General features: G+C 39.4%; 1 protein-coding gene across 1 annotated transcript in view; it reads left to right on the top strand.

The window, feature by feature from the left end:
* Nucleotides 1-21,778, top strand: part of Itga8 (integrin subunit alpha 8) — a 178,437-nt gene that overhangs the window by 117,350 nt on the left and 39,309 nt on the right. The window contains exons 23-25 of the mRNA XM_028764938.1: nt 2,963-3,043; nt 12,512-12,617; nt 17,067-17,225. Of these exons, the coding sequence (XP_028620771.1) occupies nt 2,963-3,043; nt 12,512-12,617; nt 17,067-17,225 (346 nt within the window). The remainder of the gene's footprint in view (nt 1-2,962; nt 3,044-12,511; nt 12,618-17,066; nt 17,226-21,778) is intronic.

The raw sequence follows: 21,778 nt of genomic DNA on the forward strand, positions 1-21,778 counted from the left end.
AGCTTGAAGCTTCTGTTTCTCCCCATCAATGTTGATGACATTGATCCTTCATGGGCATAAAACCTGTGTCACTTGGGAAAAGACACTTCTCTTATAAAAACACATACCTCTCATCTAGGAGAACCATCTAGGACTAAGATACAAAGCAAATACATTGTTTCTCTCTTGGTTTTTAGATAAGAGAACTGATGCAAACTGTTGCTTATCAAAGGGACAAGAAGTCCTATATAATGTCCTAAGTTGGCATCCCCAGATCCACTATGCAGACCATAGTATAAATAATTAATTCACCAATGAAGGATTGAATCTGGTGGAATCAGAAATGACTAAATGATCAACCTTTACCTTCTTCTAAAAACAAGTCATAGTGATATTCCATTTCTGCTCAAGACAATTGCAACTGTTTTTAAAATTATAAAAATGCAGAAAAAAACCCTTGGACATTCATCAGGAATCAAATTCCCAAAAGTATTTGATAAATAAAAGAATTTGAGAACAGCTGCACACAAAAAATACTAAAGAACTTGAAAGGCATCTATCTGTATGCTCTGCTGGCTAACTCCAAAGATGTAAGAACTCACTGAGGTGGCTTTGCATTCAAGTTAAATTTGTTCAAACAAAAAATAAATTAAACCAAATGCTCCACAGCCTATACTCTACCATGTTCTGATTACCACAATCCACAGCAAATACTCGTTTCTATATATTAAAGTCAGGAGATAAGTTGGCTTCATATATTAATACACTTAAAATATTTCCTGTTGCCAAATATGGGCATTAAATGGTCTCTCAAAGCCCTGGATCTGTATGGGGGACTCCCTTTCCACCCTGAACAGCAAGACACTGTTACACACACACACACACACACACACACACACACACGGCCTCCTTTGTAAACATCCTCGAAGTTGCTTTTTCAGCAAAGGTTAGGTGACATGTTTGCATGTAGCTATGGTATTAGTGAAGGAAGATTCCTTCCAGGAAAGAAGTCCAGGAAGCATCTGAGTTATATATCAAGCCAGATCATTCCTTCCTTACCAGGAGACTTCATCAATACTGTGAGGACAGAAAATACTGGCATAGACACTAGACAGAAAACACTGTACAGAAGCAGTCTCATTAAGCAATCCAGGACTGCTCTGTGTCAGCCACTGCGTTTCAAAGGAGATGGCTCAACAGACGAAGTTACCTATTGCCAAGCCTGATGGTCCAGCTCAATTCCCCAGGACCTACATGGTTTTACAGGAGAGAACCGGCTCCTTCAGCGAGTCTCTGACCTTCTGCATGCTATGGCACATGTACACTCGGATACACCCATACTAATGAAGAATAAATAAATGTAATTAAAAATCAAAACAGTCTCTCACAGCTTCTTGTTAAACTCAGGTTCAAAGACAAGTTTCAGTAGCTGAATTTTTTTGAACACTTTCTTTTAAAAGAGAAAAATAAGCACACACCCCTAGATGTAGTAATAATGAAATTAGATGGTCAGAACTGGGCTTTAAGCTTTGGCGTGGAAGTCCTTGTAGACTTCTTTACAAGCTTCGTAGGGGTAAGGCCCCTGCAGGAAATGAGCCTGACATCTGCCAGTTTACACCTCTTACTAGTGTTTTCAGACTTTAAGTTGCCTTATCAGTTAATACAAGCGACCAGGACTTTTCAAAGGCACTCTGGTTGAAAAGCAGAATTTTAGCCAATGCATTCCCAAGCCTGGTCTGGGAAAGCATCACAAGACTGATCTGAGTCTATCCTGTCGCCATCTTCACAGTAAGAACTTGTCCAGTAAATCCAAGTCCTCATGAGGACCACAGGGCAGGATTTCTGTTCCTACAAACCCAATTACATCCACCACCCACGGTGGTTATCCCAAAGCCGAGTGGCTCTGAGGGAAGCACAAACCGGGCATGACATATGGGTGGGTGGTGGCTGTATCTGAGGCCCAGGCACTGTTTGAACCTCTGGGGAGTTGTATTTAGTTTTCCTTACAGCCCCAACTGCTTAGCATGTATACTTTTTACAAAGTTCAACTTTGTAGTTGATGAATTAATTATGTTTGCTTGAGAGGAAAAACAGCAACAAACAAATTTTTCTGCCACACTCAAAGAGGAATTATGAAACTCACATCCTCTTTGTCTTAAGACTCTTGGTGCATTTCACAAGCACCCAGGTCCTCTGAACTGCCTGCTTATGCAATGCTCAGCTTTCTTGTGCCTTTCCATGCCATAGCTGGGCTTCTAATACATGCCCTGTTCCTTGCCACGGACAGCTGTAAGTATGTAATGACTGTAAACACTTATTTTATATATTAATATTAACACACATTATATATATTATATATAATACATTATACATTTTACATACTATACATTATAGATTATACATTATATATTATATATTATATTTTATATATTATATATATTATATATAATAAAACACATTTTAAATTAATATTAACTTAAGAAAGAAACCGTAAGGAAGATAAAATTCTGATAAAACAACATATGGTGGGATGGGTTTTAGAGCCAAACCCAAAAGCTTTCTCGATTATATGCTGCCCTGGATCATGCATGCCAGGTCTCTATTTTATTAGCGTGGAAAATCTGTGGTTGACTCTGCTGTCATTTCCTATCTGAAGAGCACTGAGCATGATATGCCAAGAAGCAAAAGAATTTTTCTTAGGAAGAAGCTGGAACACAAACTCAATTCAGTGCCCTTTGGTTTAGTCTAACTAAAAAGTGTTAGCCTCTTTCCATCTCTGTTGTGCTTCCAAATGAAGCTCTTCCTCAGAGAGAGTTAGTTTGTTCTCATAGATCTTAAGAGCTCTTTATCTCCCTGGACAAATGGTTATGATTCTGTAGAATAAATCCCTTGTTTTTTTTCCAGATGATAAAATTGGAAATGTGGCTCGCTCTTGTGATATACAGAATGCTCATGATTGTAAAAATGTATCATTGTGTTTCAGCTCCAACAAGGACAATCCTGACAGTAATTTCGCGAGTGTGCAAATCAACATCACTGCCGTCGCTCAGGTCGAAATCAGAGGGTAAGTGGTAAATCATTAAATCTAGTGTTTGTATGTAAGACTTAGGGTGAAGTACGAGGCAGAACTACATGCAAGATTCATGTTCAGTGAAATGACTGCTTTTCATCCTTTTCTAATGAGCATTAGTCCATCAGCAAGCAAAATAAACCCTGTATTAAGCCTAAAGATATCAAGAGGTCATTTAATTACCCAGACCAAGACTTTAGTAACCAAACTAGAAATACACTAATGAGAAACTAGCTAGCTAGCTAGCTAGATACAGAGATACAGAGATAGATAGATAGATAGATAGATAGATAGATAGATAGATAGATACGTACGTACACACATAGATCATACATAGATACATAGATAGATAGACAGATGTTTGATGGCCTGGAAGAAAAACTCTCACTTTCCCTACAGTTATTTTAACAGGATGGCCATTTAACTTGACCCTCTGTCACTGTGAGTGTAATAAACTACTAGCATAGATGTGAGGGCCAATGGCTCTGCATTCTATATCCTGTTCTTTCCATCCTACTCCTTATAAGGGCCAATAAGGGGAGAGAGAAGGAAGAAGGTCAAGGAAAGTCTTTGAATTATTACGAGCTGAGAAACCTTGCCTGACAAAGAAGGAAGATAGACTCTATAAGTTGTTATCTTACACAAATGCATGTTTTATTGGTTTTGTTATTGTAATTCTTCTCTTTTCAGATCAATCACTTTGCTAAAAACATGAAGTAATATTCTAAACCAAATCATCCTTGGGCTCCAGAGTCCTGCCTGCCTTCCTTCCCCACAGGTCTGGACCGGTACTTACTACTCCAGGATGGTCATTGTAGATCTCGGCCTGCAGAGCCATTTCATTACACTGACACCCACTATGTACAAGTCAGGGGATTGTGGCCTAGGAGTTAAAGGCCACACACCTAGAAACACAGGGAATCTGTCTCCAGAGCTTGTCCCTGGAAATGATGAGCATACCCTCCTATGGATGATCTTTTAAACATTATTCTGTGACCTTACTGGTACATATTTCTATGGCTTTTGATCCACATAAATGCTTTCGAGATTTGCCCATTTTTAGCAGTGCGTGTGTGCGTGCGTGCGTGCGTGCGTGTGTGTGTGTGTGTGTGTGTGTCTTCTTACTTTAGTGATTGATATCAAATTATTTTCCAAAAAATAATATCAGCTGTGAAGTTCTCTGGTAGAATTTTTGGAGTTGCGTATGTATACTATCATTATTCATTACCAAATCCCACTCCAGAGCTGGGTGGAAGTTTCCACTGTACTACATTATCAACTAGTTCTCATAGTGGTCCAGTTTTAAATTCTAAGCCTGCTGGCTGGGAAGAGTGGTAGTGTGTAACTGAAGACTTCTTAACTTATAGTTCTCCCAATTGCTAAGTGACACTGAGGTACTTTTTACATTTTTTAATTTTAGTCTTCCTATCAAGGGAAAATTTCAGGTTCATTTTTATACATATTACTATTCAAACAATTGACTTTTCTTACTAACATGGAAATTTTATAACACTTATCTTGTGTGGAGTATTATAGAGCTCTGATTGCAATTTTAAAACTCAGTTCTCCCCAGCATGTGGGATAAAAGTCAGATCATTAGGTACTTTGACCTACTAGCTGCTTCATAGGAATGCAGTTTTGACCATGAATGTAGACATTAGGTATCAGTCAGACATGTACAGCTCTTTTCATAGTTTATTGGGTGTCCATTTTGTTTCAAAAATAAAGTTTGAGATATAAATTATATGCTCTAAAATTCACACTTTGGAGAGCCCAGTTTGTAAATTTAGAATACAATGAGACCATTCAAAATCACGATTTATTTGGGCTCCTTTGTAGTCAGCCCTTGCCCCCACACTCTGGCATCTTGGTCTGTTTTCTGTCATGTAACTTTTGCCTTTTCCAGAATGTCACGAAGGGAACACATTCAGAATGAGGATTGCTTCTTCTAATTAGCATAAAAAGTTTGAGAAAGAGTCATGTTCTTGCATATATATCAGTAGTCCGTTTCCTGTTACAGCTGAGAAATATTTCATTGTATGGACACCCAGTGAGTGATTCATCCACCATTTGGTGACCATATAGGTTGCCTCCATTTTAGACCAATTAAGAAAAAAGTTGCTATGGATATTCACATACAAATCTGTTTTGGGACATTTGTTTTTGCAAATGAAGCTACTGAGTTATATGGTAACTATATGCTTATAAAAGGATGCCCAGTTGTCTTGTAGGACTGGAGGGCTGAGCCCTGCACTCTGTGCATTCCCATTAGCAATGCAAGAGAGCCCCATGTGTCCCACCCCTGACAGCATGTAAGATACACACACACACACACACACACACACACATATTCTAGTATAATAAATGTGGTTTTCAGAGTCTGTTTGCTTAATGGTTGGTTGTATTACATCTCTTCTCGGGTCACTTGCCACCAGTCTCATCCTTTTTCATGAAGTATCTATTTCAGTCTTTCATCTACTCATTATGGAATTGTTTGTCTTGATACTGAGTAGAAAATCACAAGGTTCTTTATCTGGCCCTGAAATAATTTCTTGCAATGTGAAGGCATGGGGCTCTATGTTTTCTTAACAATGTTGTTTAAAGGATGAAATTCTAGTAACAATTTTTTTTAACAGTTTGTGTTCTTTGTATCTTGTCTGAATAATAGTTGTCTCCCTGAAGGCAGAGCAAGTTTTGTTCTTTTCGTTCTCCAATGCTGGGTTTTATGTTTAGGTTTACAACTTCTTTTACATCAGCTTTTGTCAGCTGGTATGAGGTAAGGCCTGAGATGCATTTCCCTCACGAGTATCCATTTCTTCTTGGCCTGTTTGAGAAAAAGGCCGTCACCACACTCCTTCCATTACTTAGCACCTTTTAAACAAATCGTTTGTTCAAATGTGAGGGTCTAGTCTGCCATATCACATGCATATTAATGTTAAAATCAATGAGCATATCCTCATGTTTTGGCCAGCACATCAGTTGTAGTGACATTTTGTTGATTTCATATATATATATATATATATATTGCCTATGAACAAAAATAGTTTTCCTCTTACTTTCCAAACCCTATATGCATAAATTTAGCCAACTACAAAGTTAAGGATTCCAAAAAATATTTTTGGTTTGGCAAATTGACACAACCTTGTCACCTGGGAAGAGGATCCCTTTACTGAAGAATTGCCACAATAAGATTAGTCTGTGGTCTTGTCTGTGAATGGTTGACTAATGGTTGATGTTGGAGGGCCCAGCCTCCCTAGACACTCCTCGATGTCAGCACCATACCTAGCCAGGTGGACCGAGCAGATCTCTGTGAGTTAGCCCCTGATATTATCCCTTTGTGATTTCTGCTTTGGTTTCTACTGGAGTTCCTATCCCAAGTTCTCTCAGTGATCGACTGTTACCTGAAACTGTAGGCTGAAATAGACCTATTCCTCCCCAAAGGTGTTTTTGGTTGAAATATTTTATCACAGTGACAGGAAGCCAACTAGAACAAGCACCATCATTTCTAACACCAACTCTTACAGATCTCACTGAAAGCTCTCATGCTCATAGAAAGTAGTTACTGCTGAGGGAAGATAAGATTCAAGTCCTCAAAGTAAGAAGGCAAGGAGGAGGAGACTGGACAAGTGCCAAACACTGGCTTCTCCTTGCCCTGGCCTGGAGAGTAGGTCCTATTACTTCCCATTATTGATGGGTAACAATGTGCAGACTGCCATCAGCCATGCCCTAAGCCTCAGGGATAGTTTTATTGGCCCTTTGTAGAGGAACATTAATTGATTGATTCCCCTCCCACCTAAGTGATTTTCATCTCCAGGTTGACTGAAATGATATGGCCGACACTCACATCTAAACAACACTGTTGATCTTTCTGGTTTGGACAGCCTCACAGTAAGCCTTCTTATTGGAATTTCTAGTGTGTCACAGAGACACCTTGTCACTTTGGGCATCAATAAAATTATATCTTCAGAATTATCCTGCAGAAGATGAGGACAAAGGCCAGACCTCTTCTTGGACAAAGTTGAATGTCTTTATTTTGTTTTTCTTCTTTTATAACAATGACTAGACTCACTAGTTCAAGACTGGATAGACACGGTACAAGGAGACATCATGCACTCTTTCACATTTAGTCTGATGCTGATTTCACAGTTTTTATGACTGTTTTCTCTCAAGTTCTGTCTGTTCTCTTTTACATTTTGTTTGTCTTCTTTGTGCTTGAGAATTGCTAAAATGAATGATTACGTATTGAGTTCTGTCAGATGCTTTTTCTATGCTTATTCCCCTTCTGAGTCCGTGAAAACTGTAAACCGATTAATTTTTGTTACGAAAGTTTAAACTAAAATTGCGTTCTGGAGATACTCTATGACTGAACTTGCTAAAATTGTCCTGGTGTGACTTTCACATGTATGCTCTTGAGAAGTATTGCTCTATGGTTTTCTTACAGTATCTTATTTCTTTCTTAAGTGTTAGAGTATATTAGATTCATTAAATATATTAGAGGCATTCCTCCATCCAAGTGTTCCTAACTACCGAGTATCTCTCCAGCCTCAGCACCTGCACATGCATTTTTTTCATCCCAACAGGATTTGTCCAGAATCCTACTTCTACAGCCATGACCTTCAGGAGGTGCAGTGCACCTGCTGAAATGTGAACCTGAGTGTCATCCTTACCAGTTGCCCCCCCCCCGCCTCCCTCCTGCTGAGCATGCTCTCCAGACTTGGGTTTCTTGTCCTTGGCTCGCATTTGGAGTGCTGTGCTCCACCCGGGCAGGAAGTCCTGATTTCAGAGGAGCCCGGGTAGCTCTCATGCCCCTCTCTTGACTCAGACTTATGCATAGCCTCTGACTTCTTGCTGCTGTGCCTCTAAGGGCCAAAGCCATCTTCTTCTATTCCTGCCTCATTCTGGGGAATGAAGCAGAGGGTGGCTACTCTACCAAAACTTGGCCACACTTTTCTCTCTCTCTCTCTCTGTTTCTTTTTCTTTTCATTCTTGTCTGTTTTGTCCTTTTCTGTACTGTTTTTCCATTGTGGGTTAGGTTCTCTCTCTCTCTCTCTCTCTCTCTCTCTCTCTCTCTCTCTCTCTCTCTGTCTCTCTCTCTTCTAGTTATGCTTTTAGTTATATCTCAAAATTCTCTTTGGTGTTTTGTTTTCCTTGTAGAAATATTAGTACCATATATTTTTCTTTGCTAATGACTTTATTAAGGGCTTGGAAGATGGCTCAGTTACTAAAATGTTTTCAGTGCAAGCATGATGACCTGAGATTCAATCTCTAGCTCCTACTCTAGAAAGAAAGTATGACATCCATCACTGTAATCTTACCACTGTGGAGGTAAAAGCAGGAGGGTCGCTGGGGCTGGTGTGCCAGTCAGTCTTTTCCAATAGGCAAGCTCCAGTGTCACTCAGACATTTCTCAAAAACTACACTGGAGAAGAACACCGACGTTCCCACTGTGATCCACATACATATGCACACACAGGAACACATACACACACACACTTCTCTCTCTCTCTCTCTCTCTCTCTCTCTCTCTCTCTCTCTCTCTCTAACTGTTGCTATGTTGGGTTTCAAACTTGCTTTGTGATTTCTCCTCCGATTCATCTGACTCAAGGGAAGTGACTCATTTGGAGCCCAGGGATGTAGAGTTAGGAGTTGGTGTTGTTTTATTTTTGGTGAGTTTTCGTTTCATCCCCTGGCCTCTTTCTCAAGGAAAAGAGCTACTTCTTTAAGATCTTAGGGTAGACAGTATAGCATTAACTTTTACTGTCTTCTTCTCTGTATTTTCAACAATGCCACAGTATTCATAAGCCCCATCTCATGATTCTGCTTATCTTACAGCATTGAGGTTCTTTGTTTATCTGAGTTGGGTTTGATGTGCTTATATTGGTTTTTCTCAGGGCTAAGGATTGGACCTAGGACCTCAGACATGTTAAGTAATGCTCTGCCATACAGCTATCTCCTTAAAATTTGTTTGTTTGTTTGTTTGTTTACTTTTGAGGCAGAATTCACTACATTTCCAAGCTGGGCCTTGATCTCACTCTATGACCCATATCAGTCTCACTCTGTAACCTTTGAACTTCCAATCCTACTGCCTCGCTCTCTTAATCAGCTAGTTACAGACCCGTGAGTAGCTGGGATTACAGATCTGTGCCACCGAATGCCCTGTAGTTTATTTTAGTTTTGCTAACCAGAAATTATAAGAACCAAGCCAAGCATGGTAGTACATGCTTTAATTCCAGCACTCAGAAGGCAGGGGCAGAGGGATCTCTGAGTTTGTGGCCAGTTTGATCTGTAGGGCATGTTCCAGGACAACCAGGCCCATGCAGAGAAACCTTGTCTCATAAAATCAATAATAATAATAAATAGTAATATAATAATAATGATAATAATAAAGAGCGACAACAATATATGAGCTGTGTTATAATTGTACATTTAAATTTTTCTGTAAATGAATATAAATTGGGGGAAAGTTTATCGTATTCAATAATGTATAAGTGAGTCAAGGCAGTTGAAGTACTGATGGTGACTGCCTTCATTCTTCCTTTTATGGGATTAATGTTTTCACGTGTATTTCTGCCATCAGTTGCAGTGAATGGGGAAGTTTCTATCCATTGCTGCCAGCAGTCCAAACAACCAATTAAAACTGGGTTTCTCGTGGTGGATACAATTGTTATAGTTGCTACAGTAATGTCCAATACTTGACCACAGTTTATTCTCTGACAGTGTAAGAGTTCTTTCTGGCCATATCACATAGCAAAATTCTTTCTTCTGGTTATTCTCTTAAAACATTGATCCCAATGTTTATTTCTTTGAGGAACAAATAGTCGCTGTGTTGAAGATCTTCTGTGTTCAGCCTTTAGGAAAATCTAATATTCTTTTGGCCAATGGTGTTTATTCTTAGCTACTTTATCATGCACTCTGTTAAGCCCAGTTTTATTTCTTGTTGGTTTTATAGTTTAAAAGTAATCTTAAGTAGAGTTTCTTGAGTGGTAAAAGTACTTAGAACTGTTCCGTTTGATTCAGTACTACATGCATCAACATTGTCTTTGAGCCAATTGGTACACAATTCATTAGGGAAAAGGATTGGTTTAGCACAGACCTACATTAGGTAAACATAGCCATCAGTGGAAATACCATATATATTGAGTTCATGAAGAATTACTAAAATATGCAGCCTTTTAAAAATAATCCAGTGGAATAGGCTGTATTAAGAGACAAAGCAGGGCATACAAGATAAGCCCTGTGATGTATTTTACCAAATAATGTACTTTCTACCAAGTTTGAGAACCCAAGTATTGTACTCAAAACCCAAGCCAAAAATGGTAGGAAAAAAGTGCTAACTTATACAAGATGCCATAGTGTATATGTGTGTATGTGTGTATGTGTGCACACAGACATACACACATACACACATACACACACAGAGAGAGACAGAGAGAGAGAGAGAGAGAGAGAGAGAGAGAGAATTTCTATTGCTGTTAAGAGACACTATGACCACAACAACTCTTATAAAGGAAAACATTTAATTGGGGCTGGCTTACAGTTCAGAGATGTAGTCCATTGTCATTATAGTGGGAAGCATGGTAGCATGCAGAGAGTCATGGTGCTGAAGAAGTAGCTGATAATTCTACACTCAGATTGTCAGGCAGCAGGAAGAGAGAGTGTGACACTGGGCCTGACTTGAGCATCTGAAACCTCAAAGCCCACCCCCACTGGCACACTTCCTCCAACAAGGTCACCAACAAAGCAGCACTTACTCCAATTAAGCCACACTTCCTAATAGTGTCCCTCCCTATAAACCTATAGGGGTCATTTTCATTCAAACACACACACACACCAAATAATAAAAGAAGGAAATTAAAAAAATCATGAATAACCAAGGCCTAAATAAGATACTGTCCGTGGCTGATGGGGTCAATATTACTTAAGATAATAAATGATATTCTTTAGTATTTGGGATTAATAAAAATTAAAAACAAGGCCTCTTATTTTTTTTTTAAAAAAAAAAAACAGAGTTCACATCATATAACCAAATCTTTAGTTTTGAAGTTCCTGACAGCAGACACTTATCAAAACACTTATCAAAACTCTTTTACTTAATCTCAGAAAGAATAATTATTCCCAGAAAATAAAAACTTAAGTTTTTATATATATAGAAACATATATATATATATATATATATATATATATATATATATATATATATAAATGTTTATAGAAATTCATTTGTATAACCCCAAACTGTAAACAACCTGAATGGTTTCCAATGAGTCAACGGTAAACAAACCATATCATAGAAGATTATTCAACAATAAAGAGAAATGGACCCTTAGTAGATGGAACAGTCTAGAAGGGGAAGAAATGGAGTTGCTACAGGCCACAGTAATTACTGGGCATTCCTAAAGCAGTATTTTCCTGTGGGGGCTGGGGAGTGGCTTGGGCTAAGTGCTGTACAAGAATGAGGAGCTGCACAGCCCATGGAAAAAGCTGTTGTGTGGCTGTACAAGCCCCTGTAACCCCAGCACAGAATGGCAAGAGACTGCAACTCCAGAGGCTGGCAGCATGGCCAGCCCAGCATAACCAAAGCCATGAATGCAAAGTTCAGCGGGCTGTCCTGTCTCAAATACAAGGTCCAGAAGTGACTGAAGAGCACATCTCAGCATCAAGCTCTGGCCTCCACTTCCTCCAGGAGAGAGGAGTACATATGAAAACATGTGTACACATGCACGTGCCACACATATATGCACACACGTGCCACAGACTAAAGTATGTCTATGTGTTCACTGCAAATGTCAAGCTAATTTCATACTTAGATGATGCCACACTTAGCTCCACCTCTCTTGCCCACTGAGCTTTTTATAGAACAACTCTATGCCTCGGTCATACTTGACCCTTTCAGCTTTGAGTCTGGCTCTGCTCCCTGCAGTAACAGGAAGCAAAGGAATCTAGAAAGAAGAAACATATACAGAGTAGCCACTGTTCTATGCAGACAGCTTTAACCAGAACTATTTCTCCCCAACTAGATATTGAATAGAACTTACAGGATCCTAGATGTACTTCTACACCAACACACAACACAGAGGTACATACACATATTTACAAAGAATAAATAGCAGGCTTTACAAATGCACATATGCGTGTATGTGCATTCAATTGTTCATGTGCATTCAAGAATTCTCTCTACTCTGCCCCCTAGTGTCCAAGATATGAAAGACTGTAAAACAGTAGCTGTAGAATAGACCAGTTACTAAAATGTGCAGTGCTTCTGAATCTCCGCTTCACGCCGTCATTTCACTCAGTCTTTCTATCAGAGTCTTATCATGTATCATATATTATTTTCAGATAACTGCAGGTTGCTTCCTCTGAAGCCAGTGTAATAATATGTGAAATGAGTTGCGTATATTAATATGCAACAAAGACATCCTTAGTGGGCCCTCATCAGTAATTAACTTAATATTCCACTTTGCAGAGTGTCCCACCCTCCGCAGATTGTTCTGCCCATCCACAACTGGGAACCAGAAGAGGAGCCTCACAAAGAGGAGGAAGTTGGTCCTTTGGTTGAGCATATTTATGAGGTATCTATTTCTTTTTAAATTGTTATATGATTAATTTAAGTGTTTGAGAGTTTTACCTGCATATATGTCTGTGCACCTTATGTGTGCCGTGTGCCTGTGGAGGCTGGTAGGAGGCATCGGATGCTCTGGAACTGGAGTTGAGGATGGTTGTAAACTGCCTCCTGGGTTCCGGGAACTGAACTCAAAGGTTCTGGAAGAGAAATCAATGCTGTTAACTGATGAACCATCTTTTCAGCTCAAGGTAGTATATCTTATATTAATTTTTTGAGGTATTATTTATATACTTTTTACTGATAAGAACTTCATAAAACCTCAGGTCCAACCTTTGTAACTTGTGCTATTAGTGTACCATTTTGCAATGGCTGCCAATAGGTGCCCCGCTAAATAACCATAGTCACGGACACTCAGTCTTCAGGGGTAAGAATAACAGTGTCAGGTAATACCTGGCAAGAAACATCTTCTCTTATTTAGTGATATTTTAAAAATAGATTTGTCTGTTCTCCACTTAATATTTGGACACCCTATGCATTAGAAAAACTAGCTCCTTTGGTTGTATTTCTTCCTTTTCTTTTCTTCTCACATGTTTAGATACCCTAAACTTGTATTTATAAACTAAAATATTATGTATAAGGTACTATTAGAATATTTTATGAATGAATTATTCATTACCGTACCAAAATATAGAATTAATTTGTGAGGAAGAACATGATAGCATAATTTTACTTTTTACTTATGTAAGTGAAATTCCTCACTTACATAATTTATGAATAATTTATCCTAAGATCTGAATTCTCCATGGACTGGTAAACTACTTCAGAGGCAAACAGCAAACTATAGAAAGAGTCTGATGTTCTCTTCCCACACAAAGTGTTAAACTGTTAATATGGGGATGATTTGTTGACATGTTACCTAAAATATTTAAACTTTTAATGGAAGCAATAAACATATAATCAAGGCTTAATTTAGTGGTTATTTAGGTTTTTCTTTAAAGTCAATGCCACCAGCCCTGTAGCAATTCATTGTCAGGGAACCTAGCACGGAATTTAAAACAAATAAAGTTCCAAGCAACTTTCTGATTGAGATCCTTCTCCATTCATTTTCTATTAACCCATGGTTTGGAGTAGGGCTTCCCCTTCCTTCTTTCCTTCCTTCCTTCCTTCCTTCCTTCCTTCCTTCCTTCCTTCCTCTCTCCCTCTCTCTCTCTCTCTCTCACTGAAAATAGATTTTATATATAATATATTTTATGATCCCCCCAAGTTTCTCTCCACCTCCCACACATCAATATCCACACCCTTTATTTCTCTTTCTCATTAGGATACAAACAGGCATATAAAAATAATAAATTAGGTTAAGAAACCAAACAAGTAAACAGAAGAAAAACAGCCAAAGAAAAAGCTCAAGAAAACACATATAGGAGCAGAGACATGTATACATTTGAACATGCAGAAAACCCAGAAAAGACACAAACCCAGAAACCATAATATATACACAAAGGACCTTTAAGGGAAACAAACAGAAGCCCTGACAAAGCATTATAAGACAAACCTCAAAATCCCATTGATTTATTTTGTGTTACTCATCTACTGCTGGGCATGGGATCTGACTTTAAGAGTAGTTTCTATACCCAGTGAGACTCCATTGGAGAAAACTGTGTTTTTATTTGCAAGTGGTTATCTATTGGAGATAGCTTCTGGGTTAGGGATGGGAACGTGTGTCCACTTCCTCTCTCAGCACTGGGATCCCACCTTGTAAAGACCCTTGCAGGGCTATGCATACTGGCGCAGTCTTTGTGAGCCCATATGTGTGTCAACTCTGCTGTGTCTGGAAGCTCTCCTTTCCTTGGTGCCTTCCATTGTTCCTGGCTCTTATAACTCTGCCTCCTCTTTTGCAGAGTTCCCTGAGGGAAAGGGAACTGATGGAAAGAAACATCCCATTTAGGATTGAGTGTTCCAAGGTGTCTCTCTCTGCATATTGTCTGCCTATGGTCTCTGTATTTGTTCCTGTCTAGTGCAGAAGGAAGCTTTTCTGATGATGGCTGAGCAAGGTGCTGACCTATGAGTATAGCAGAATGTCATTCAAAGTCATTCTATTTCTGAAAATGACTTTAATTTCATGTGACAAGGATACCTTTGTTAGTTTTTTTTTCTGTAATAAAATACACTAACAGCAGTGACTCCAGGGAAGATGCTTTGTTTTAGCTTATAGTGCCATAGGTCAGCCCACCTTCTTCATGTTTTACAGCCCAGGGTGAATACTACCACCTACAATTAAAAAGGAGCCTTCCCGTACCAATATAAGACCAAGATAATCCCCCACTGGCCCAGAGGCCTGTGTTTCAGGTGAATCTAGCTTCTGCCAAGTTTACAGTTAACCCTAGCCATCACCAAGGGCAGTGAAGAGCTGGCTCCTCTTGGGTTAGCAATAAAGACATTTCCAAACATGAGCTATTCATCTGTAGGGAAGAAGTGACAACTCCTGAGTTGTATCGGCACAAAGATTCCCTTTCTCTGCATGTACAGAAGCCCACGTCTAAGCTTAAGCTCTTGTAGTAACAGAAGGGCAGCCTCATCCCAGCAGAACTCAGGTCAAGAACCTCATAGGGAAAGCAGTAAGCTGTCAAATCATTTATTAGACTGTGTGAGCCAGTTTCTTCTTAATAATGGTAAAACTTCAGAGTTTGGAAAAACTTGTTAGAATTCAATCATTTATGTGCAACTTTGCTTCTAGGATTAGCACAAACATTATAAAAATTTAAAGTAGTCACCAGGATGGTAAAAAACAAACAAACAAACAAACAAGCAAAAAAAAAACCCTAAAACTAAACACCGAATATCTCTTACATAACAGTCACTAGTCTCAAGTCTCATAATATGCTGTCAGTGGATGCCGTACTCCTTTAATGATGTGAATTAGCAGGCCGTCAAGTAGCAAAACCAGAAAACTTGTTGCTTTATAGATTATGATGGTAATTGTTAGAACTGAGGGGGGACAAAGATCTCTCCCGCTCTTGAAGAGCATTTGTAAACTCACAGTACCTACCTTCCACTGTGCTTAGTGTTTGGGGGATGTGCTCTGTGTCCTCTGACTAGAACTCACATGCTTAAAATGTTCATCTTCATGAGGTGTGGGCTTCCTTTCCCTGGGATTTGTTAATGTAACTAGCCAGCTTGCTCCAGGAATCCCAGCTTTGAAACACGTACTCACAGAGAACTGTAGGGCGTACAGACTGTCTTTGGCACTTGATGGATGGCCATTTTCCCAGAGGGTGAAAGAGAGTGCCTCGCAGATGGTTGCAATTGACAAACCAGTAGTCAGGCGGGAGGCAAATTCCGATGTAAAGAAAGCATCACTTCATTTTTGGAAACATATAATTAAAATAGGATTTCTAGTGCTACCATTAAATTTACGTAAGATCTAGGTAAGTATAGCTATGTTTGTACACAGCGAGTACAGACTGAGCCTTCCCAATCTGCAAGCAACAACGTGTACTACATGTTTTGAGCATTCACATGATGCTTACTGCAAGCGGAAAATACCACACCTGACCTCATGGGACAGACCATAGGCAAAACACTAGCAAGTTAAAAAAAATATTTATAATAGGCTGGGCAGTTGGTTCAGTGGGTAAAGCCCTTGCTATGTAGGAGTGGCAACCTGCATGTCATCCAATGTTTAGAAAGCAGAAACAAGAGATCCCTGGAGGAAGTGACTAGCTACATTGAGTCCCACATCAGTGAGCTCTGGGTCTAAGGAAGATATTATTTCAATGTATAAGGTGCCAGAGAAATCCAGGAAGACAGTTGATGTCAACATCTGGCCTCTACTGGAACATATGTGCACAGGCACCTGCACATGTACATGTACACACATACTTTAAATAGATAGATAGATGATAGATAGATAGATAGATAGATAGATAGATACATAGATACATAGATAGATACATAGATAGATACATAGATACATAGATATAGATACATAGATAGATAGATAGATACATACATACATACATACATATATACATACATACTAGATAGATAGATAGATACATACATACATACATACATACATACATACATACATATTTAAAAGCTTGCCCTCAAGCTATACATAACAAGGTGTCAAAGAAACATCAGTGAATTTGTGATTACAGGAGATTCTCACCCCTAAGATTTTGCATTCTGAAGTTTAAAGTACTTCTGGTCCCAAGCATTCCAATATGTATTGTTCCACCTGCACAGTCCTTGAGTAGCCCATGCTGAGAGCTTCGTAGACTGGGTCTTCCCTGAGTATGTACATACCGCGATCTCAGAGCTCCCTCTGCCTTGCTGGAATCTGTCTTCTATTTCCTACCAACATAGCTAAAGCTAATAACATGTGCTTTTCACAACAGACACATGATAGACAGAGTTGGATTGTGTCATTCCCTAATGTTCCACCTTCTTACAGCTGCACAATATTGGACCCAGCACCATCAGTGACAGCATTCTTGAAGTGGGCTGGCCGTTCTCTGCACGGGATGAGTTTCTCCTCTATATTTTTCATCTTCAAACTCTGGGACCTCTACGGTGTCAAACAAATCCTGAGATCAACCCACAGGATATAAAGGTAGGACTGTAGTCTAAACAGAGACTTGACCTAAGTTGCTTCGGTAATCACTGAGAACATTTATCTTTTAAAAGGGCATCAACCAAACCAAAATCATAACTAGGTATGCCACATTTGGGAGAGTTAGTGTAAAATGCTATTTTTAAAAGTCTTTTTTTGTTTGGTATATTGCCCAAAGACATGAGAGTCTTTGCCAAATGAGTTTGGAGAAGCTCAAAACAGTCCAGTACAGACTTTAAGTGCTTCTGGGGATCTAGTAACAAGTAAGGTCAGGGAGTGGCCTAGGGTGTTTATAGCACAACAGGGTCAGAGAGGGGCCTCGGGCCTATTAGAAGCAAGGTCAAAAAGGGTTGGTGGAGAGTCATTAGAAGGCAGGGTCATAGAAGACCTTCAGGGACTATGGAAAGTATAACAGGCCCTGACGTAAGGGTCTGAAACCAGGCAGGGTCAGGACAGAGCCTAGGGCTTCATTGGAAAACACCTGAGAGTCAATTGAGAGCAGGTTCTGATTGGCTCTGAGCTTCTCCCTCCTGTCTAAGCAGCTTGTCTGCTGTCCATTTGTTCATCACCAAAGAACCCAAGTGTCCCAAAGGCAGATCCCATCCAGGGTAGGGTCACTGAGCCTAGGCTCCTTCTGGAAAGTAAAGAAAGGAAGTAACATAAGCCCTTGAAAATGTCGCATTTGCATGAAAACAGAAACAAATTTTGTGAATCGGATGTTGTCCTCAGAAGATGACTTCGCTCAAGAACATTCCCCTAGTAGCTACAAGGGCCCAGTGTCTCTGGTGCAAGGACAGATTCCTGAACCACAGACTGAGCCATCCAGGACCCAGGCAGAGGCTCAGAGTCACTGCCATCATGAACAGCTTCCTTTTTTACCCCCAAATGCTCTGTATATAGAGGAGAGAGTCCTCTCCTATCAGGAGGCTCAACAGTAAAGGACAAAGTGGTGGTCAGTCTCCTTCTTTATGGAGAAATAAAAAATAAAGCCATTGTATATCATGAAATTATTTCAGATACATCCTGGAATTTCTTTCTCATTTCCTCTTTCCTTTCCCTTCATTGAGATGTTTTATTACTTCAGGGACAGCAGCTTATTAAAGAAAAATATCTTCGAATGTTAGCATATAAGTACCCCTGATCTTCACAGTGGCACCCTTATTTAACTATCTCTCAGTCCTGAATCACATTCTCCAGCAGAAGGCCCCTAACTCTCTTATAGTGTAATGTTTGCCTTATGTCTGACACTGTTTATATATGTTTGTATATATTATGTAACTTGTTTAATGTGCACTATGCTGGCTGGACGGGGCTTTTTTCCCCTTCTGTGTCAATTTAACAATTGTTTTCAGTGACAGGGACAGTACTAACAGATAGCTTGCATTAAATGTTGACAAATCCCTACAAACCGAGTGGTAGTGTATGCTAAGCACCTGGCATCCTCGTTTCTTCCTTATTTGTTGGGAGTGCTCATAAACTTACATAAAAAAAAATCTGCCAAGGCTAGGAAATTCTTTTAATACAACTTAATTATGCTTCTTTTTAAAAAGAAAAAAACAACTTTCAATCTGTGAAAGCTTAATATAACGTTTAGTGACAATATGAATTCCTAAAATAGCTTAATTAGAATAATGTATGAATTCTTAAAATATGGGAAAAGTGAATGTCAGGTTTTTAATATATTTTATAAAGATTTACTGTACTCTATGTGTATGAGTGTTTTGTCTGCATATATGTATATATACCACAAGTATGCTGGGTGCCAGAAAAGGACATTGGATCCACTGGAACTGGAGTTGGAGATGGTTATCAGCCACCAGATGGGTGCTGGGAACAGGACCCAATTTGTCTAGAAGAGCGGCCAGTGCTCTTAACCCCTAAGCTGTATTTTGAGCCTCCTTAATATACTTTAACAATATTTACTATCTTCTCCAGTTAAATTTCAAAGAAAACCTCTTATTAATAAATAGCCTTTAAGGGCTGGAGAGATGGCTCATCCGTTAAAAGCACTAGCTGCTCTTCCAGAGGTCCTGAGTTCAATTCCTAGCACCCACATGGTGGCTCATGACCATCTTTAAGGGGATCTGATGCCCTTGTCTGATCTGCAGGTGTACATGCAGCAGAGCACTCACACATAAAATAAAATAAAATGACTTAAAATAACTTTTAAAAGATTGCAAGAGGTTACAAAAGATTTAAAAATAAGTAGATATTAAAATGGTAATCTTTATTTTTATTTCAGTGCCACTTATAATTGAGAGTACTTTAATATTATTTTTCTCTTAAGATATTAAATTGATTAATGACATACCTGTTAAATTACTCAGCAAGTTTATTTCTTCCTAGATAATACAAAGATAAATGTTTTGTATCAAGTATGAGTAGAGATTAGTAAAATGGATTGCAAAATGTTTTCAAACACATAGGTTTGAATTTTTCTAAATGGTAATATCAAGGCTAATTGACAACTTATATATTGTTTTGGGTGTACTTGTATGTGTGTGGGTGTGTGTGTATGCTTCTGTGTGTCTATGCTTGTGTGTTTAAGTGTGTATGTGTGCTTGTGTGTATGATGTGTGTGTGTGTGCGCAAATGTGTATGGTATGTGTATATAGGATGTGTGTGTATGCTGTGTGCATGTCTGTGTGTGTCTCTGTGTATGAATGTGTATGGTATATGTATATAGGGTGTGTGTATGCTGTGTGTGTCTATGTGTGTCTGTGTGAGTGTGAATATGTATATATGCTTATGTATATATGCTTGTGCATGTGCCTGCATGTGTGTGTTTGTATGTGTGCTTGTGTGTGTATACTTGTGTGTGTGTGAGTGTGTGTTCTTCAGTGTATATATGCTCTGGTGTGTGTGTGTGTGTGTGTGTGTGTGTGTTTACAGGTTTATTGTTGCCTGAGGTTGGATGTTTTCACAAACCCTGGAGCTTTCCTACCCAGTTAGCCTGGCTAGCCGGTGAATTCCAGGGAACCCTCTTTCTCTGCCTCCCCAGGGCTACTGGTATGACAGACATGGGCCTGGTGTTTGACATACGTGGTCACTGGGGATTCGAACTCAGATCCTCATGCCTACATAGCAGGTATTGCACCAGCTGAGTCATTTCCACAGACATAATTGCTGTATTTTAAAAATATAGAAGACAGTAGGTTTAACAAAAGGAAGATGGAAGGAAAGATAAATGTGTTAGGGGCAAGAATAAAATCCCCACATGTAGTCTCACTTTACTGAGTAGCCAGATCAAGGCACAGTTCCTTACTCCCTGTGCTCTGGTTGAAATGTGTCACCAGTGTAAGTGTTAAGGGGCCATAGGACATTTAAGAGGTACTTGAGGCATGGGGGTTCTGCCCTCAGGATGGGCTAATGCCATTCCCACAAGGGCAAATTCTCAGGGAAGTCAGTATCTATGGGTGCAGGTAGTTAAGCCACTGAGATGGCTTCCACAGCTTTTCTTTGGTTTTGCTCTCTCCCTTTCCATGTGACCCTTTCCTAACCAAGAGTCAAGAAAGCAAGTGAATAGCAGCCCTCTGTTCCTGGGCAAATACAATGTCCCTGCTGTACAGACTCCTCAGCCTCTAGACTTGACAGCTTTCCCGTGTACACTACCCATTCACAAGGACTCTGTCCTAACAACTGGAGAAGGTGAACATTGTTTTTGTCTTCTTTTTGTAATTTTACCATTTTAAAGAATATATTTTACCGTTCCTTAACAATGTCATACATGTGTACAATGTACTTTGATCATGCTTACTTCCAACGTCCCTCCTCCCAATTTCACTTGGAAATATCGAAATACATCTCCCTCCCACCTCATACTCTCCTCTCTCTGTCTCTGTCTCTGTCTCTGTCTCTCTCTCTCTCTCTCTCTCAGTCTCTCTCTGTGTCTCTCTCTCTCTGTGTCTCTCTCTCTGTCTCTCTCTGTCTCTCTCTGTCTCTCTCTGTCTCTCTCTCTCTCTCACACACACACACACACACACTTTCATTTTTTACTTTACATGCCTTTTGCTACTTTAAGAGAATATATATTTTACATTTATCTTACAATATATTTGATCATATTTTTCCCCCTCGCCTAACTTCTCCTAGGTTGTCCTAACCTCCCTACCCACCCAACATCATGTTATTTCTCTCCTTCAAAATATAAAATCAAAACAAACAAAGGAGACCAAAAATAAAAAATCAAAACAAAACAAACAGCACACACAAAAATACATGGGCTCTATTTTATGTTGGCCAACTACTCCTGAACATGGGCCCTGTTCTGGAGTGTGGATGCTATACTCCATGTTCATTAGAGAAAAATCAGTTTTCTCTAACGGACTGATTCTCCTAGCAGGTATTAATTGCAAGACAGCTTCTTAGTAAAGGATGGGACTTTGTGTCCATATCCCTTCAACATGCTGAGATTTTTTTTTCTGGCTTGTACCTGTGCATGTCTTGAATGTGCTATCACAGTCTCTGTGAGTTTATATGTTGTGTCTAGAAGACACCGTTTCCTCAGAGCCATCCACCACCTCTTCCTTGTATAATCTTCCAGCCAGCTCTCC

The sequence above is a fragment of the Grammomys surdaster genome, unplaced genomic scaffold (genome assembly GCF_004785775.1).
Source record: "Grammomys surdaster isolate TR1022 unplaced genomic scaffold, NIH_TR_1.0 146, whole genome shotgun sequence".
Taxonomy (NCBI): Eukaryota; Metazoa; Chordata; class Mammalia; order Rodentia; family Muridae; genus Grammomys; species Grammomys surdaster.